Source organism: Fulmarus glacialis, unplaced genomic scaffold, assembly GCF_000690835.1.
Source record: "Fulmarus glacialis isolate BGI_N327 unplaced genomic scaffold, ASM69083v1 scaffold47714, whole genome shotgun sequence".
NCBI classification, from domain to species: Eukaryota; Metazoa; Chordata; class Aves; order Procellariiformes; family Procellariidae; genus Fulmarus; species Fulmarus glacialis.
Window position 1 is genome coordinate 1 of NW_009210793.1, and position 20020 is coordinate 20020.

The 20020-nt window shown below is 43.0% G+C and overlaps 1 protein-coding gene across 1 annotated transcript; it reads left to right on the forward strand.

Moving 5' to 3' along the window:
• Positions 1–1549: 1549 nt before the first annotated feature.
• On the forward strand, positions 1550–18415 carry PIGU (phosphatidylinositol glycan anchor biosynthesis, class U; the record flags this gene model as incomplete). The annotated part of the gene is made up of 11 exons (XM_009577281.1): positions 1550–1645; positions 2962–3021; positions 3964–4026; positions 5601–5710; positions 7389–7489; positions 9493–9590; positions 11794–11948; positions 12431–12574; positions 13367–13491; positions 15351–15493; positions 18302–18415. Coding segments are annotated over 11 exons (1209 nt in total), but the record flags the coding sequence as incomplete, so codon positions are not given.
• Between the last annotated feature and the right edge of the window lie 1605 nt (positions 18416–20020).

Genomic DNA, 20020 nt, shown 5'->3' on the forward strand with positions numbered 1-20020 from the left:
CGAAAACTGCATGAAATAGTCTGTGGCGGTTTTCCCGAGGGAAGAGCGAGTGTTCGGCAGCTGCAAGGGGACGGGAGGGACACGGCACCGAAGGTTTTAGGCAGGAGGACGGGGCTTTAGCCATTGTGTGCAGCTGGCTTGGCTGCACTTGTACAAATGGATTGTGTCACAGATCCGTGTAAAATGGAAGAATGACAAAATCTGGCACTGCATGTGTAGTTTCAGCAGCCTTGATTGGGTCGCTTTCATTACTCTTTAACTGTACAAGCGCTGTCTCGGGGTGTGAACACGACTGCGTGGTTCCCAGCTCATGCAGAGCTATTCACCATTTCATTTTCCTTGTTCAGTTTGTGGCCCCACACGTTGTTACCAACACGATTCAAATTCTCTTCTGAAGATTGAAGTACAGTTTAATCGAGGCTTTTTGGTGGCATTCATCTCTATAGCATGTGAGCCCGTTAGGAACCTTAATTTATTTTGAAGTCAGCCCTTTGGGAAAATAATATCCAGTTATTATGCGGGTAAAATTATTTGCAGTTTTGGGGTGGAAAACAGTGGCACAGAGTAATAAAGGTCAAAAGCATGAATGCATTTGATGACCTAAGGCCTCTGTTCCACAGTGTGTAGCACTTCACACTTCATAATTTCAAATTACAGCTCCCAAAAATTCCCTTTCAACAATGGATACTTTCTAAATCTTACCTTAGAGCGTCAAGGTAGGCATCTAGAGAGTAAGGAGCACAATTAGGATTACCTTGAAAAGCCTGGGCAGTCATCATACGGGAACTTTGTGGCAGAGACAGAATCTACTTCTCCAGTATATCGCTGAACTGAGAACCTCTTGTTGCTTCCTGCAGTCTCCTGCCTCATTTCTCCTCTGAACAAAAGGACCTATTTCCCATAGCTTCTTTCACTGCATACGCTGCTCAATCCCCAGGGAACCTTTGTGCTCAGTAAGGTGGAGATCCTATGGAAAAATGTGCATGCATTGCAGTGCAAGCTGTAATTACATGATTGCAAAGGATCTGAATTAAGGCTGCAAAATGTCAGGAAGTTTCAACAACGGATAAAGCTGTAAGCTTTGCCTGGTAATATGTATTAACTTCTGCTCTTTTATTGTGGTTTTGGACATTTCGGGTCTCTCTACATCTAATTAGGCAAAACAGTTCAAATTGTATATTATGTTGTGATTTGTCTTCTTAGAATTAAGTATTTCTCCAGCACAGATACTATGTATATAATGTATATATATATATACACACTATAATAGGTGATTTAAAATCAGTAAATATCATACAAGTGATTTATATATAGTTAAATGCAAAATATTTCAGCTATAACATTTTTAGCTGACACAAATAAATAGATTATAACTGACCATTCAGTTACTAAAGAAATTTGCAAAACAATCAATACTAGCTGGTTGTTGGCTTTGTGAGATTTTATGTCACCCATTCAGATGGCCATTCAATGTGGGATTCTTATGAGCTTGGGTGTTTTAAAAACTATAGTTTTACCATCATGAGATTTTTCTCTTCCTGCATTACAGGATTCTAATGCAGGCGTTTTGTGTGTTTCAGTGGTCGAAGGATTAGCTCTGCTGGATTTAGGGGTCTCGCCATATTCTGGAGCTATTTTTCATGAGGTTGGTATGCATGCTTCATTTTAAACGTGATATTCAAGTGGCACCTTTCTTAGTCTTACTGCTCACGGACTGGCAAAGGCTGGGGACCTGCCTTGTCCCAAAGACTTTAGAGAACTTGGAGTCGTTTAGTTGTCTGTGCAATAGTTGTTTATGTAGTGACTAGCACAATGAGGAAATGCAGTTCGTCACGAACAACTCATTGCTGTGCAGATGATAGACATCGTAGTATTTATTACTGCATAAGGACAGTCTGAAATAGGGGAAATCTGTAATAAGTAAAATACTCTGTTCACATCCAGATGTTTCTGTCAGTAGAGGCTGGAGCAGGGAGAGACAGTGTCATTGTGAGTCTGAAGACAATTTTACCGGGTAGCAGCATCTTGAGTTTCTGCATTTGCAGAAATATTAACATTAGCACAAGCACGCAGTACATTTATTCCTCAACTTGAAAACACCTTGTTCCTCCAAACACTTAAGCACCTGTGGAGTTTTTGTGTCCTTGAGAGGTCTTACTGATATGAAGGTATACTCACACATAGTGTCACCTAGGGGTGAGGCAGATACTTTGTATACCTCTGAAAACTTGTTTCTCTCCAATGAATTCTCCTTCTTTAAATGCAATTTTCTCCCAGACTATGAAATATTTTCCCATGCTGATTTATACCATCACATTGTTTTAAAAGTATTTCAAAATATATATTTTCTCACAGTGAAGACTGAATTTACACCATGTAAATATAGTACTTGCAGATTAAAATTTTCTGTCAAAGGAATAATTCAGAAACATGCTCTTCCTCTTACCCTGGAAGGGAAAAGCTGTGGGAGTAAGAGGATGATAGGACTGTAGTCTTACTGCTTTATGTTTTTAACATGCTTTCTTCTTTTTGCTTTATAAAAGACTCATCTAAACAACAGGCTGAACAATGAAACCAGCTATGTAGGAAATACTTTCAAAAGTACCTGCGAACAACCTGAAAAAATAGATTCTCTAGAAAAAAATATTTTCTAAAGCTGTTCTTTATACGCTTTCTATTGTAACTCTGCCACTATACTAGTAGAATTGAGAAGTTGGAATAGAGTATAATTTTCAAAGTTGATGGTGTCTTTTATAAAGTGTATTGAGAACTTTCCAAGGAAAAGACCAGTAAGTGTGCTTTGTTTAATCACATTGCTCTGAAGTAACAGTGTTGTAGAAGAGGCTAAGGAAAATTGCCTTTCGCAGTCTTGTCACAGTACTACTCCACTTTTCTCATCAAATCATCAATTGTTTTATCTGGACAGTATTTGACATGGGTTTCCCTTCTGCTCTCTTTTAGACCCCGCTGATAATATATCTCTTCCACTTCCTGATTGAATATGCTGAACTGGTGTTCATGGTAAGTGCTGCTGGAAAGCCCCTCTTGAAAGGTCCCATTTTGTGAAATGCTGAGTATGACTTTCCTTTTATTCCTGCAAGAATCAGGGACCTTCAGCCTCCCTGTAGTTCAGATTCCTGCATAGAAAGGCAGCTTTGCCTGTACAAACCCACGTTCGGGCTTTTCCGTTCTTGTACATATTCCTTCTTTTTTGTCAGTTCTTGGTTAGATAAGTATCCCTGCAGGGGGGCAGAAAGTTGGCATTTCGTTTCAGATTTCAAAGGTTACCTCTTAAAGGTCAGAATATTTTGTCCCCCCAGCCTAATCCCTACACTGCAGTGTTTTTCACTAAAACCCACTGCCAAACCCCAGGCCTGCAAAGAGAGCACAAACGGGTTAGTCCTCCAAACGTCTCTTGTAAACGAGTTCTGCATAATTCAGAAGGACAGAAATCATACAGCTGGCTGCACATGCCACCTGGTGGAGCCTCTCTCCCCAGATCCCTGCTGGGCAGGTCTCATGCAGAGCTATCAGCCATGTGCGTTGTGCTTGTGCTGATTGTTCAGATGACTGTACTGCTGCCTGGTAAGTTTGGGACAGCTCAAGGCACTGTCATGCTGGATTAATGGACAGGTGGGTTTAGCCAGCTGGGCACTGCCCCAGTGTTGCCTGTGCTCTAATTAGGCCAGCGATTCTATTACCCTCGCATACTTCTTTCCCCTTAATTCCCCATTATCTTGTGTTGTAAATATTAATATCTTTGATACAGCTCATGGCTTCAAAGTTAAGCAGTGGTGTGGAAGCACAGTGTACAAATCGGCAATCTAGTGTTTTTAAAGCTTGTTTTTTCTTCTCGTGAGCTGAATCAGATCAAAGTGTTCAGCATTGCAGTACTGTCCAATATCTTTTTCTCCATTTGTTTATTTTGATAACAGTCAGTCTGTCTCTGCCTTGCTTTTTTAGATAACTGATGTGCTAACTGCTGTTGCCCTTTACTTGGCCATTCAGGACTTCAACAAAGTTGTGGTAAGCTGACTTGCCAGTGTTGCTGATCCTCTTCTCCCAGCAAGTATAAATATCTTGTACCAAAGAAAACACATGCCAGAGGCTGCAGTATCAACCAGTCCTTGTTGCAGTAAATCTGATCATACCTGGATGATCAGTAAACATGGGAGCTGAATGTGGTAAACAGGAGAGGTATTTTAAGTTTTGTTGTGGCAGTATTACAGTATGAAACAAATTAGTGTCCATAGCTACCACACTGCACTTGAATGATGATCACAGCAGTGTAGATTCTTTAATCCAAAAGGAGTATAAAGAATTTGAGAAATTTGTGAGAATTCAATAGCCAATGAAATCAGACAAGTCTAGGGTCATGGTACACAAGATGGGATGTGAGATTTTAGAACATGTACTGAAAACCCACCTTCAGTTGTTGTGGTAGTTTGCAGTATGCAGAATTTAATTACCGGGCTATGGATTTGGCAAGACTTTTGGCCAGACTTGAGCACTCCCTTTTCTCACCTCTGCTTCTGCTACAATCTTCTGTACATTTTGTAGCTAGAGCCTGGAATGTTTTACCCTGAACATGGTTTGTGTTTGCACACAGCATGAGTTAATACACTGGCTGGAAATGTGTAAAGGAAGGAATAAACCTTCCAAGGATGCTGAGGTGACATAAATCATTCTACTGAGCAAGGTGAAAGTCTGACACCAAATATTACTTGTTCCCTTCAGATTATAAGTACATGTATTTCGAGGTGATTCCTCCCAGCTCTCTCTCAGAAGTAGCTCAAAAAACATTTTGTGTAAGCAGTGCTGTGCTCTCTGCGATCCTAGAGGGGCAGTCATTCAGTATCAACATGAACAGAGAGGCTGCATTTTCTACAGCATCTGTGTGGTCTCCCATCCAGCTACATACTTGCTCCTTGTCCTCTGACTTTGAGGCTGAAGAAATAACTCGTGATAGAACTGCAGCCGTGTAAAAATCCTGCGTGTGAGTTACTTTGCTCGTTGAGAATTTATTGCCAGCATGTCTCTCCTCCTGTCTCACCATGACATAGTTCAGTAGGTTCATAATTCAGATTTCTCTTTTGTCTCCATAGAGAGCATCATAGAACAAGATAGATTAAAGAGAGGGATCTTGGGTCCCTAAAGGAGATTTGGCATAGAGGTATCCATCTTCAAAGTAACGAAGACCGCATACTTCTGTGACTTGGTTTCTTAGGGGCTTGTGTTTTGAACAGTGAATTTATAAAGTCAGCTTTTCATTGGAGATCCAGACAAGCTTTAGAAAGATTGAAAGTATTAAACTCTAGTGTGGTGAATTCACTGTCAGCTGTCCCAAGAGTTAGACACAGGTAATTAAGGAAGTTCAAACAAGTAGAGATTATCTGCTTTCTCATGACTTCCACTTCAGTTGTTAAGTATTTGGGAAAAGAGAGGGGTTTTTTGTTCTGTTTGTACAACACCTCACATAACGTGAGTTTTGGTTCGCGCCTGGGGCTCATATATACTGTTCCACACTAATGGAAATCTTGAGTAATAAGAAATAATGACTTTCCTTATCTGAGAGTCTTTGGTCGTTCTCCCTTGTTCAGTTCAAAAAGCAGAAGCTCCTAATAGAACTGGATAAGTATGCACCAGATGTGGCTGAACTCATCCGGACACCCATGGAAATGCACTACATCCCCCTCAAGGTAGCACTATTGTAAGTATTGCTTCTTGTAGGCTGCTTTGGTTCCTCAGCTCCCTTTGGGTTTTATTTGTCTGATTTGGGGCTTCAACATCTGTTGAAGATTCCCCCACTCCCGCCCCGAAATTCTGAATTTCCTATTATACATAAAAATCCCCCCAGCTCTGAATACTCGGTTTGAAAGTGAAAAGCAGATGCTTTTCCAAATGTTTGTTGCCAAGAAGTAAATTCACTCAGGCCCTCTAAGACAGGCTCAACAGCCCAAGGTCATTAATTTGGTAGTAAGAATGTTGTGTCTGCACAGATCACACTCCCATTTATTTTGTCTGTATGCTAATGTCATCAAAACTGATTTTATGCCTCCCAAATGTCTCATGTGTCTTTTCAGAAAAGTTAGGAGAATTTTTGAGCAGTCGAACAAAATGTTTGCTGAATATCGCAAATTGAATATCCCAGAATTGCTTGTAATAATTCAAAGGTATTTTCAGGTTGTCATCTTAATAATGTCATGTCTTGGTGTTCCTCTGTATACTAAACATTTTTTTTTACTTCAGAAAGCTTCAACTAAAAAAAAAAATATACAAGCAAGGTACTTAATGTCAAAGAATTATTTTTTTACCGGGGTTTTGACGTGAATAAATTATTATATGAATTACTCTGTGTTAGAGAGAGTTTTCAATTAGATACGTTATTTCCTTATTTTCATATGAATTTTGTAAAATGGTAAATTCCCCAGGGTGAGAAAGGTAGAGTCTATAAATTGCAGACTGTGTTGTATTTAACATTGTTTCACATTACCACAGCAAAGTTGGCATTAAGTTGTACCTACCCTGCTGTAGGCTGTCTCTCTGGAAACACAGCAAAAAGGCAGACTGTGACTCAGAGAAGTAGGAAAAATGTTTATGTAAAGAGATAATTAGGAAATCATCAGCTCTGTCTACTCACTCTGATGGTTGATTTAGTTATTAGCAAGGCTGATCGATACATTATCTTGCTTATTGTATTGATAATCCTTCCGAACATTTTTCTGTGCTTTTGAGGTTATTGTAATTCTGCTGCTATCCTTACTGACTAAAGTGTGGTTGCATTCTGGAAGATAAAGGTGTTCAGTTTGCTGTCTTTCTGTAATTCCAATTAAAATATGCCAGATTTTCATAGCTTAGGTTTTGTGCTCTGATCATGTCATGGTGAACATAAATTATTGCTCTGCCATAGCAGGAGTGTGCAGGTGCAATTGGGTTGGGGGAAACTCTGCTAATGTCTCAGGATTTGTTTCCATCTTGCTATCTTCTTATTTTTATTACTTTCTCAGAGTCAGTAGATGTGAACAGCAGAAAGAGTTTATTTTGGACCCAATGTTCCTAGGTCTGACTGAATAAATGCAGAGTGTTTCTGCAAAGCAAGGAACATTTTTGGTAGTCATTTTCTAGGATATAACTTGCATTTTAGACATCTTCCCAACCGTTTCATTTTCTTCGGTGTGCCCCCTGTGGCCACTGTGTCCAAGGCTACAATCCAAGGATCTGTCTTCCAGACTAAAGAACCTGTTCAGCTGAATTAATTTGATGATGAGAGGATCTCATCAAATGTAAATAAACAAAAAGAAATGGCAAATTGCATCTGTTTTTCCTTTAATTAGATGGTAATCTCCTTTGAATGGCATGAATTTAACTCGAGCTTTGCTCTTTTTCAGCTATCTGTTAAACCCCTACACTGTGATGTCTTGTGTGGCAAAGTCCACCTGTGCCATCAACAATACTGTCATTGCATTCTTCATTTTAGCTACAATAAAAGGTAACACAATGAAGAAAAAATGGTTCATTATGTCTTTCTATAAAGATTAGAAAATTAACAGAAATTAAATCCAAGGTGGAACTTTACAAATATGATTACTACAAAGATCTCAGTGAAACACATCAGAAACGGGGACTAGAGCAAGGTCGAAGTTCCACCTGAAATCACAAGAGACCAAGAGACTTTATAGTCAAGTCAAAACTTGTACCTAGGAGTTTAATCTCTAAAAACTTACTCTTTTTCCTGGATGACTTTGAATATTTTTCTGTTTATGAAGAAGTGCGTATCTGTGTGTAAGAGGGCATAATGCTCTGCTGCTCTTCCTTTCGTACATGAATATGCACTTAAAGTGTTGTATACAATTTATTTTCAAAGTGTATCTTTGAACTTTTTTTCAAAAGCAAGCAGTTGCCTGCAGCTATTATTTGGCTTTCACTCACAGTTGTAACCTTGGTTTTAAATTAGCTAATTGAGCTTTGGGGAAGCAGAAACAGTAACCAAAGACCCATACCGGCACAGTTGAATAGATTGTGACAGAATAGCTGTTTCATTCATTTTGTGCATAATGCCAGGTTTCTGTTTCTTTTTATGACTCCCCAGTGCTAAAGTCTTCTAGCGTATGTGATTTGTACTAGTCACGTAAGTTTTAGGAGTTCTGTGCTGGATCAGAGGAAAGGTTAGTCTGATCTCTTGCCTCCAGCAGTGCCCAGATCCAGGCATTGCAAAGAAAGCTGGTATAGATTGGTTTTGTTAGTGTTTCCAAAAGAAAGTTTTCCTCCAATTATTGACTAATTGAGGCAGGAGGGGTTTTGATTTAAAATCATTTGCAAAAGAAAACAAGTGGGATCTGTTTAGTTAAACTGATTTTTAACTGTTCACTGATACCATAAGAGGAATAGTTCAGTCATAGACAAAACTGTAGTGTCTGTCCCCTGTGTTTTTTCCCTGATTAGGAGTGTGGCAGCCTCTAGGCTTTAAAGTGGGCAAAGAGAGGATATCAGATTATGACTATGATTTCTGGGTACCAATTCTTTAGATCTGTGCAGAATTGAACACTCAATAAAATAGAGGATAGGAAGGTTTCTGTCTAGAAGAGTGTAGTTGAAGAATGGAGAAGGCTCATCACCAGGTAACCCTATATTTTCTCTTTCAAAAGATGGAAGCAGGGAGAAGCTTACCGAGTGTTTGATGTCAGTAGGCTAACAATTAGTCCAATGCACTGAGTCAAGATTCTTGCTGTCTAAGCTGTATTTTTACAGATTACTTCCATCAAGTCACATAAGACTGAAAGCTATAAGCAGGCTACTGCGCTGGGTGCTTGTATTTCGATTGTTTAACCTAGGACCTTTTGGACTTGATTTCTGGTGTTGGTAGTAGTTGGGCAATGTGAGTACTCAGCATTTAGCTCAACCTGAGATACCAAATAAAGCTTCCTCAATAAAGGCACTCATGTTTTTAAGACCACTTGGAAAAGCTGTGCTAACCCTTTCTATGCCTCAGTTTGGTATCTGTAAAGTAGGGCTAATGCCACTTCATTCCTTCAGCTGCAGACTTTTGCTTGCTCTCTTTCACAGAGCTTTGCTGAGCACCCTGACACATTCTGGTGATGATGTTATCCAGCATGCCCAGCATGAGTATAACAGCTGTTCCATGCGGATGTGACCTAAGTGAATGCATTCCCATGCATAAACAGCAGCCAGCATGGTCTATATAGAGACTGAATTATATGAATCTCTTTCTGTATATGAATGATAGGAGGTACAAACCAGTCAGCAGTTCTTTCTTGTGGGAGAATCACCTTGGTATGAGTCATTCTCCATTCAAAATGTAGTTAAGAAAAGGACACTATCCAGGACACATTCTGCTAAAAACGCCTTTAAGTGTTCTGATATTTGTAAAGCCCCTGCAGAGAATTATGCATTTCTTCCCATTTGGACTTCCTGTCTGTAAGGCTGTTTATATTAAATGTTCCTTACAAATTAACATTGTTTTTTTCTTTGCAGGTAGTGCCTTCCTCAGTGCTGTGTTCCTGGCCTTAGCAACATACCAGTCACTCTACCCTCTCACGTTGTTTGCTCCAGCACTCCTTTACCTTCTACAGGTAGATGATTTCTAACTGTTGGTACCTGCCGTCGTCTTGTAGCTGTGCATGGACAGTCCTTAGCTATTGAGAGGGTAGTTGGGCAAGTCCTGAGTTTCAGAAAAAGTGACTCTCCTCAAGCCATGGGAAGTTTGAAGCTTTAATGGGAAGGCCTGTGCATAGAGAGAAGGGAGCAGAAAGTCATCTACAGAACTGGCTGGTGTTTAGCTTGCCCGAAATAAGTTCTGTTCTTTGTGTCGTGTGAATAGCAATGAGGATTTTAGACCTGGAGAGGAGGAATGAGGAGCTGTATGCTTGAGTCACTCAAACTTGGAAGTGCTGATTTGGAGTTTAATAGCAAAAGGCATGTGCTTATGAAAGTGGCTGGTTGCCCTTGTCCTTTCTCCCTTCCCATTAACAGGACCTGAATTCCAGCAGGGCTGACCTTGATCATTCATGGGGGCACAGTGCCTCAACAGGCAGACACTGCTCCAGGCAAAACTAGCCCAGCAGTAGGCTGGTAGGCACATCTGCAGGCAGGGGTAGGGTTTAAAGCTGAGGCAGCTCTTTGCTAGTGAGTGGATTCATTACCGGGTTGCTTGCATGCTTCCAGCTGGTCTCTCTCTTAGCTCTTGTGCTGATACTGTAAACAATGACTTAACCGAGAGTCCAAATTATAATGCACTTAATGAAAACTGATCATTTGCTAGACTTATTCTGATATGGGAGCAAGCTGAGACTGTGACCACTAGTAGAGGACTCTTATCCCAATTCACAGATCACTTGGTGATCATTTTTATTATTTTTGCCATCCTGAAAGTCCTGCTGTTGAGTTTCACCAGTCTTTCTTGGTTGCTTCTGTCCTGTTTCCCTCATGATTTTTATAGGTAATATCTTAATTACAGGTTCATTACAGCCTATTCTCAAATCTCTGAGCTTCAAAAGAGAACGGAGAGTCAGTTCTAGTCCATTTTCTTTCCCTGACTATCTGACATGAATGTCTCTTACTTTTTTTCAGAAATTTTATTATTATTACTCTTTGCAAGACAAGGACTTCTGCAGAGTCAGTGTTGCTTTTTGGTTTGATAATTTTTAGGAGCATTTACTTTATATATTTTATATTTTGGTCTCATTTGTTCTCTTTTAACTTTAGTCAAAGTAAAATGGTAGTAAAGTACAGGCATGTTGTTCACAAGCAACAACAAGTGCTTTGATATGTGAATGCCTAATTTGCAAGTTTTAAAGGGGATCATACTAGTGTGTGTTCTTTTATCCAGATTTGTAAATGAACTTTCCTGCATTCTTTGTACAGAATTAAATTGCTTTTCTCCAGCACTTTCCAATCTGTCCTGCGAAAAATCCTTGGTAAACTTGCTTACATTGTTCCAACAAGTGGCGTTAAACACAGTATGACCGAGAAAACAGAGCATGCTTTACACAGAACCCACATCAGTTAGAGCTGGCTCTCTACATCTCCTGCCAGTGTAAACCCTAGTACCAAATGGAAAAGCTACATTACTGACTTGGAGCTGCAGAACTCTGAGCAATTCCCAAAGGTGTTTGCCCCTGTGTGTATATTTGCCTTCACAAATGCAGTTGGGACCTCTTGGAGTGAGATACCCATATGTCATGTTGTGTGACAAGGGCTTGTGGTTGACCTGTCAGAACATGTGGTAGTGGCAGGACTGCAGCAGTTGTCTTTGTCTGAGGAGGCAATCTTTTAGAGGGGCTCCTTTGTGCTTAGGAGCCCACTGGATGTCCTCTTTCCCCAATTTCAGCAGAGCATGAGTGCCAGTCCATGTGGCATCACAGGGTGGTGGGTCATGGAGCAGGGCTCTCGGTCACCCAGCCGATGTGGGTTCATGCAGTAGAAGGCAGGCAGCAGTACAGTATTGCAAACATCTAAGATACACGTGTAGCTGTGAGGAGGTGTGTGCAAATCTTGCATTGAGTGCATGAGACTTGACTTGCTGCAAGCAGAAATGACCAGCTTAGCTACAGTATTTTCAAGTACAGTTCTCGAAATATGTACAATGTGTATGACTTAATTGGCCAGAGTGAAGAACGTCAAGCAAATTGTGCTTGAGAGCTGCTCCTTCCGGTGCCATAGTGCCAGTGTCTGATGTTTTCTTTCATCGATTTAAAATGATGTTCTGAACACTCAGGCTTTCTTGTGGCTTTCCACCTGATGAGGGATATCTGTCTGCTTGTATTTCATTTTCAGCGTCAGTTCATACCAATAAAACTGAAAAGTAAAAGCTTCTGGCTCTACACCGTGCAGTATGCAGCCCTGTACCTGTGCAGCCTGGTGGTGATCATCTGCCTCTCCTTCTTCCTCCTCAACTCCTGGGATTTTATCCCATCTGTTTACGGGTTTATGTAAGTATAAGGATTCTTACTAGTTTTTTTCTGTCTAGCCCCCCTATGTTGTTTCTTGTGCATCACTCCCCGTCCTAAGGAATGTGTGATCTGTAATTTTACTGGCAATGCAAAAAAAGAAAGAGAAAAGGCATTAGCCAACTTCTGTTAATTAAGTAACAGCAAGAATTAGGGAAGACAGGAGGTGTTTTCCACTGAGTTGTTTGGAAATGGATTTGATTGTTGAGCTACCATGGCTGTGAAATTTTCGTCTCTGGAGAAATGTCTACTTGGAAAGGGTTAGGGTTTAAATCCTGCTGGGGCATAGGGAAGGATTAGTCCCTTTTCTCTCCAGGTTTTCACCCCTTTGGTTTCTCTTCCACAGATTTAAAATATAGGTCCTCCATCCAGTAGCACACAGTGATTAATTAATGTAACAGAAGCAGGACAGTGAAAAACAACCTTTTAAAAATGTTACTTTGACTTTTCTTTTCAAATTTCAGCCTTTCCGTTCCAGATCTGACACCCAATATTGGCCTTTTCTGGTACTTCTTTGCAGAGATGTTTGAACACTTTAGTCTTTTCTTCGTATGCGTGTTTCAAATCAATGTGTTCTTCTACACCATTCCCTTGGCAATAAAACTAAAGTAAGTATGTTTCTCTGCTAGTTTTTTTACTCTCAGTTGTCTAGTGGAAGATGTCTGGATCTACAAGCCTGAAAAAGATAGGTTTTTTTAACAGGGCCTATCCTCCTCATTTCCCAAAGTTTCAATCTTTATTCCTCTTAAATAGAGTGAGTTGGGCTCTGCTATGCAACAGACGTGTTACAGGCATCAAAAGAGAGAGCAGACATTTAGGCTATAGAGGTGCCTGCTCCCTGCCAGCATAAGCCAGTGTAGTCAGAAAGCAAAAACTCTTGGCTGGAACTTAAAGTAATTTATTGTAAGAAAAAAATGAAAACTTGGGGACATTCCTAGCGGACTGCGCTGACAATGTTACCCTTCTTTCTGATAAAAATACACATTAACACGCCTGGATTCTCAATGAACTTATCCTGTTGACTTGGAATGACATACCAGAGGGATAGCTATGGGCTTCTCCAAATAACTTTCAGAGAGGAAGTGCTGATTGCTTTTCAGTGAGTAAGACAGAGCTGGGGAAGAGCAGCCCAGATGACCAACTGTATAAATGTATGTTGAGTTGAGGCACGAAGTTTCTGTGTGAGGGCAGTGAGCAGATGTGCATCCCCAGTATACTGCTTCTCTGCAGAGCAGCTCAGTCTACCCCATCCAGCACTCAGAAGCTTGTTTGGAGAGAACAGGGGTACAAGAGCCTCTTTGAGTCTATCCCACAGTACATTTGTGGTCTTGCTGATATTTGTTTCCAGTTTCCAGATGCTCTACTGCATCCTCTTACCCTTTGTGTCTTATCCCTTCTAGGGAACACCCAATGTTCTTCATGTTTGTCCAGATCGCAATCATTTCTATCTTCAAGTCCTATCCCACTGTGGGAGACATTGCACTGTACATGGCCTTCCTTCCAGTCTGGAGCCACCTTTACAGATGTAAGTTCTTGGTGTTTGATTGTTCCTTATCTGGAATGGGAAAGGGCCTGTCCAATAATTGTCACCACTAAACCAAACCAGGCCCATGTCTGCAGGCTCTTGTGGCCTCCTTGGGGTGTCTGGAAGGAGGCTTGATTTTTCTGGTGGTAGAGTCTCTAACATGTTGAAATTGGGTTGAAATTCGTCGAGGAGGGAATTTTCACTTGTACCTCATCTTCCCCCTCTCTCCAAGTTGTTCTGAAGGTTAACTTTTTTGTAAGAAGCTTTTACAGTCCTGCACAAGGGATGTGGCTTATTTAAAGTACATCCGTCATTCAAATGCTTCACTCCCATTTAAGGCTGTGTAATTTGAACACTGCTCCTGCAATTGGCGAGTCCCCCAGCCTTAAAATCCTGCACCTTGCAGTGGTTCTTTGTTTTGTGTCTGCTTGTTTGCTTAGAGTGAAAGTAACTGAATTACTCCAAGCAATTGTCCAGTTTTTCTTAAATGCTTCACAAAGAACCTCTTTAGCTCTTTAAAAAATCACGTCATTTTCAAACTCAGTCTCTAGAACTTGCTACACTGGGGAGATTTGGAAGTGCTGAGTTTTTCCTGGTGTTTCTTACTTAAACCAACTGCTTTGACCAACCCTGCCAGGTTGTCCGGGCCTTTTACTGCAGTCTTCTCTAACCCAGGCCAAGTGTGTTTATGGACGGCTAGCCTGCCTGATGTCAGGAGACATAATCAAGAGTCAAGAGACTTGGAGACCATCTGCTCTATTAGTTTCAGCCTAAGGAAAGCTAAGGCTAAAGCAGCTGTGATAAAACAGGGCAGGAAGCCCCAAGCTAGCCCTGAGCATGTTGCAGCCGTAGCAGGTGATGTACTTCTCAGAAATCCTGATTCAGCGTAGTTCAGTTGCACGTTCCAAGCATGCAGATAAGGGGACTATGACCAGTGAGAGGGACAGTCATCTGTCACATGCTCCCACCCCACAGTGAGTGAATAGACCTACTGAACAAGAAGGTTAAAAAGATAGGTGTGAACAGGTTTGGATGTGACAATGCTCTTAAAATGTCAGATAGCTCCCTTCAGCTGCAGAATGATCGGGATTCTTTCAGTTATCTTCAGGGACATTGCCTGAGCTATAGCCAAACACAGCAACACAAGTTCTGGGGTGAATTATAATGCTGCTGCCAAAGGACAGGCATATATAGTTCACAGAAAACAAAATCTCTTCTGGCCTAGTAGTTCCTAGCTTTTTTAGACAAAGTTGTGCTTGATTTTTGTCCATCTGACACATATTCATGCAGACTAATGGATTCTGGCCACACTTGCATTTCCCGAGGTCATGTGTTTGTCAACGCATTTGGCCTATATGAGTTTCCTCCTTTTATGGTGCTTTCATTTCCTTACCACCTCCCGAGAAAGTATCTCTTTTCCTATGGCCCACAGGTTCATTTTCTTCCTTTATCGCCAGCCTGACGAGGCTAGGGAATGGCGTACTTTACTCTCTGAATCATGATGCTGGTGGAAAGGCCCCTCTCAAAACTGCTAGTTACTGTAGTGTAGACAACAAAAAGCCGAAGTCCCCCGAGAAAGAGCGTTTGGAAGCGGGACCTAGAAGGAAAGAGCTGCAAATGAGGGTTTCACACTCAAGCAAAGGCAGAAGTATTTATTTTAAAGGGAAAGGGCGCCAAAAGGGATTTCTAATAAAAGCTAGCCAGGCAATTATTAAAGCAAACTGTGAAAGATTGTTGGAGAGAAGTATGTGTTGGCAAGTGCCTCTCCCCCACTGCACATACCCTAAATACCATTGCTGATTGCTTGAGCATGGCTGTTCAATAATGCATCATTCTAACAGCTTGGTTTTCTTTTGCAGTCCTCCGGAACATCTTCATCCTGTCATGTGTGCTCATTGTCTGCTCCCTCCTGTTCCCCGTTCTATGGCATCTATGGATTTATGCAGGAAGTGCCAACTCCAATTTTTATTATGCCATCACGTTGACTTTCAACATAGGGCAGGTTAGTAGAGCAAGACAAACAAGGCTGCACTTCGGGTAGGTCACTGGATCGGGTGTCCTGCCAGGATGTGTCTGGCTCTTTGCATCCTGTGTAGTTCCTGCCTCTCCTTGCTCTAGCTGAAATCTGCCTAGTCCTCACCTTCTGGCACACTAATGGGAAAGAGTTCTTGTAGTATTTGAGCTATAGCTTAATAATCCAACTAGACTGTAGTGCAGGTTACATGGTCTGTTGCTTGATAGCAGGGGAAAAGCATCTGGGTATGGCAGGACTAAGAGCACACGTGAATGGAGAAGGTGAGCTAAGAGGGAAAATGGAAAAAACATGGGGCAGCAGCAGTGGAGCCAGACAACAGGCAAATGAGAACTGCCCATACATGGGGACATGGCACCAATTTTTCTGAGCATTGTACCTCACAGAAACACAGGGTTATGGGCACATGCAGGCTCCCAGTCATGCCAGGGCTTGCTCTCCCTGCTTCTCTCAAGGCCCTTCTAGATACATTCACTAGCCTTAGGGAGAACAGAGCTTGGCACCACTGGAGGATGGGATTCAATGTACACAGCTGCTACAACCTTTTCCAAGTCCTTCCTCTTCTCTGTGCTATTTCTTATGTCCCTAAGCCCTGGGACAGTTTCACATGTGGGTGGGCAGAATGTTCATTTCATGTTAAAGTTGCCTTTATATTGAATGTGCCTCAGCCATTTATGTTTGTCTGCTTCTCCCAAAACTAGAGGAGCAGTTTTGCCAGGGGCTGAAAATCACCTGCTTGTACATCCCCACACCCTTGATGAATGGGGACAAACACCCGTTCTGTAAAAGCAAAAAGAGACTCCATGCAGTGAGTGGGGTGAGAGGGAGTACAGAGATACTATTAAGAAGGGCTTATAGGAAATTGGGAGTGGTTCATTAGCTCTCTAACTACATGTTTTGCTATGGAATAAAAGTAATAGTAAAACTTTAATTAGAGATGGCAGATGTTGATATTCTAAGAGGATTTTATTTCCTACCTGAGAAGGTCCTAGCAGATCCTGCAAGGTCTTGTGCAGACAGAGCAAAAATCTGCTTTCTGATTTCCTTGTGAGAAAGAACTAGCCCTCATCCCCACTAACCTCAGCTCTTTCTTTTCCCATTAAGATATCTGCAGAAAAGTTTAGTTAAAAGTAAAATCAACCATATTGATATAGCATGTCAGTAGTCAGCCATAGTGTTCAGCAAAACAAGCGGACAGAATAAGCATGGCTGTTTTCACTCTCCCTGGGCACTTCTACCCTTCTCCATTTGTTCTCCTTTGCACTTTCTCCTCTAACCTCAGCAGTCTGCAGCCCTGTTTCTCACCCGGTCCTCCATATCCTCCCGTCCTGCCACTGAGCCTTCTCCGCAGCAGCTGTATTTAAGAGTAACCCAAGCAGGCTCTGGCTGACAGCCTGACTCTCCCTCCGTCCCCTTAGCACTCATTACTTGGGGTGAGGCTCTCCCTGGAGTGAATTCCCCAGGGAAATGGATGAACGCATTGTGCCAAAGCAATGCATTAAGTGGCATCTGGACATTAGGACAATAGCTGCTAGCTTGGTCTGGTACTGAAAAGGTTTTGCACCCTAGTTATGTGATGCTGTTTCCAGATGGAGGACGTCAGCATTCCTGGGGAGGGGTTGCACTACAAGAGGCTAAATGACAAATGGCACTACTGAGCCAGCAGGTCACTGCCTGCGCTTACAGCAGCCCAGCCTGCCCCTGCAGAAGCAGCTTGCCCGAGGTGACTGCTTTAGAAAAACCACGGAGACCTACTCTTGCGTTCTCAGTGCTTTTAGGCAAGGGAGCAGTCACACTGTGGTGCCTCAGTACAACCAAAGTGGGGCTGAGGAGGGGAGGGACCTTGTGATTTTCAGACATGTTCACTGCGGTTCTCTGCAAGGCACTTCAGTTGTGATTGCACACTACAACGCGGCTGGTGGCAATACCAGCCTAAGGTACATCCATCTCCTGGGCAACGCGGGACAGTGCCAACATCCGTGTGTGGCAGCATGCTCTGACCTGGATCAGGGGAAAACCTGGGGGATAGCCAGCTCTGTTCACCACTTAAAGGGAGACTGTGCAAACGTACGCACAGGGTTGGCTGCTCCACAGAGAGGGCAAGACAGCACAGGGGCAGGAAGGAGACGCAGAAGTGATGGGGGTGGAATAAGTGCTTTTATCTGGTCTTCCTCCTGGATGTTGTACTGTGAAGCCACAGCCTTGACATTTCATCTCTCCACCCCTTAGCCTGGTAAGTATTATTTTGTTAAACTGCTAAAGCTTCTGTTTGCTAAGGCTGACGTGGGGAGCTGGTATTCCTTCTGCTGCCTGCAAGCTTCTTACCCGTTCTGAGTAGAAATGGCAGTTGAAAAACAATCACAGTTGAAAAGTGCTTAATAGCAATCAGCAGCAGGAGACTTTCAGCAGTTGGGTTGAACTGCATGACAGTGCTTGCATGGAAGGAGTCCCGTGGGTGAGGCTTAGATAGTCTGTAAAGCTGTGGCACAGATGGATCTGCCATTATCATATATTTTGGCCAGTTTATGGAGCTACTGTCTCTTTAGCAGAGGTGTCTGTGAGAACACATTGGTAGCGCAACAAGTAATAGGTTAGTTTAAGTCTCCCTTAGCTTAATACTGCAAGGCAGTGGACAAGGAGTGTTCACAGGATCTCAGAAAACATGATGAACAGCCTAAGAACTTCTTAAACGCCTTCAGAGTTTGTCACAAACACATGTCCCTTTTTACTCCTTGTTCTGAAGCATCACTGATGTGTCTGAACATCTCACTTCTGCAGATCCTGCTCATCTCGGATTATTTCTATGCCTTCCTCCGGCGGGAGTACTACCTCACTCATGGACTCCATTTGACAAGGCAAGATGGGACAGAGGCCATGCTTGTTTTGAAATAAGGGTTGTGCCCACCATTCCCTGGGACATGGACCACTCTAAGGAACATGCAAAGCTTGGGGTATGTGGGGTGGGTGGGGAAGGTTCCCTGAATGAGTTCTGACTTTGGGAATGATACCTACTGAAAGAAAGGGCTGAGGTTCTTCTGGGAATACCCTCCTGAGCTGTGGGCTCAGTGCAGAAACTAAGAGCTACGAGTAGGAGCTGCAGTGCCTCCGTTGGAGCATCTCCCTTCTTCCCTCAGCTGTGTTTTTCACTGCGACCTCAGCCATCAACTCTGGGCAGTCCAGCAGGAACTGGAGAAAGTGTCTGAGCTAAAACCAGGGCTGAATCTCTGGCCCCGAAAGAGCTCAGACCATAAACTGTTTACTTTACTATCACTGCTTCTTGGAGATGTTTGCTTCTCCTGGAAATTTCCCCTTCACTACCTTGACCAGTCATGCTCCTGCTTGGCACAAGGCAATCTCTGGGTACCTGGTGCCTAAGCCCTGGCTGCAGATGCCATTTCTTGGTTCTCCTACTGTTGTGGGATCTGGAAAAATCACCTGTGCTCAGGCACAGTGGGTGCTTGTGAAACAAATGGGTGACCAAGGATGAATGACCTGTTGGAAGGAGGAGAGCTGAAGCTGCTGCCACAGGTAATAATCTTAGCACTCAAACACTAGTAAGAACTGGAATTGCAGTGAAAGCAGGAGCAGGGTGGGTACCGGGTAACTGCTGTATCCCATTGAAGCAACACAGACAGTTTCATGTCAGGAGCTGCACAGAGGCATTACAGGGTCTCAGAAGAAGGAACGCTACTGTGGAGATAGACTCCCACTACTCCTTGTTTCTGTAGGGTAACAAAGCTTGGCAGTGCAGGGCTCCCACTGTACCGTTGTGATCACTTGGGGCAGCAGCCCGGACGTGGAACGAGCAAGCTGCCTGCCTGGGCTAGGGACCAGGAGGTGTCAAAATCTCCCCTTTAAGGCCTCAGACCAAGAGGCTCCAGAAGGAGCCTCAGCCACCGCTGTTGTGGGGTTGTTGAGCTCCAGGTGTTCTACAGCCGCTTAACATTACATGATACGCACTTCTCCATGTTACCCTTTCGCAAGTACAGTGATGGTGTTTTGTGGCTGTGCGCGGAGGACTCTGTTAAAGCACTACCCCTTGGTTCCCCCATGGTTCCCCTCTGTCTCTGCTGAGACCTGTTCACTTTAAAGCTGCTGCTGCTGCTGACCCCGTGAATGTGACCCACCAGGGTAAATCCACCAGGCTGGCTTCTTGCTCTGCTGGTTGCGTGGTGGCCCTGAGAAGCAGGGCCCCACAGTGTGAAAGCCTTCTCACTGGTGTTGGGGCAGCAGGCAGCCAGCTTCCCCATCGATCCCAAGAAAAATCCGAAGGGCTGGGAATGTGACAACATCGAAACCAAACTGCACCTGGTGCAGAGCGACTGAGAGACCGACATGCCCAGGCAGTTGTGTAAACAGTTCTTCTTTCTTTCTGGACAATTAAAACTTTTGCCTTACTGCACTGCTATTAGCGCTTTGGTGGGGGGTGGTTAACCCGAGCCCAGCCAGCCCCCTGCGTGCAACCGCTCCGGCCAGGGCAGGCCCTGCAGCAGCCCT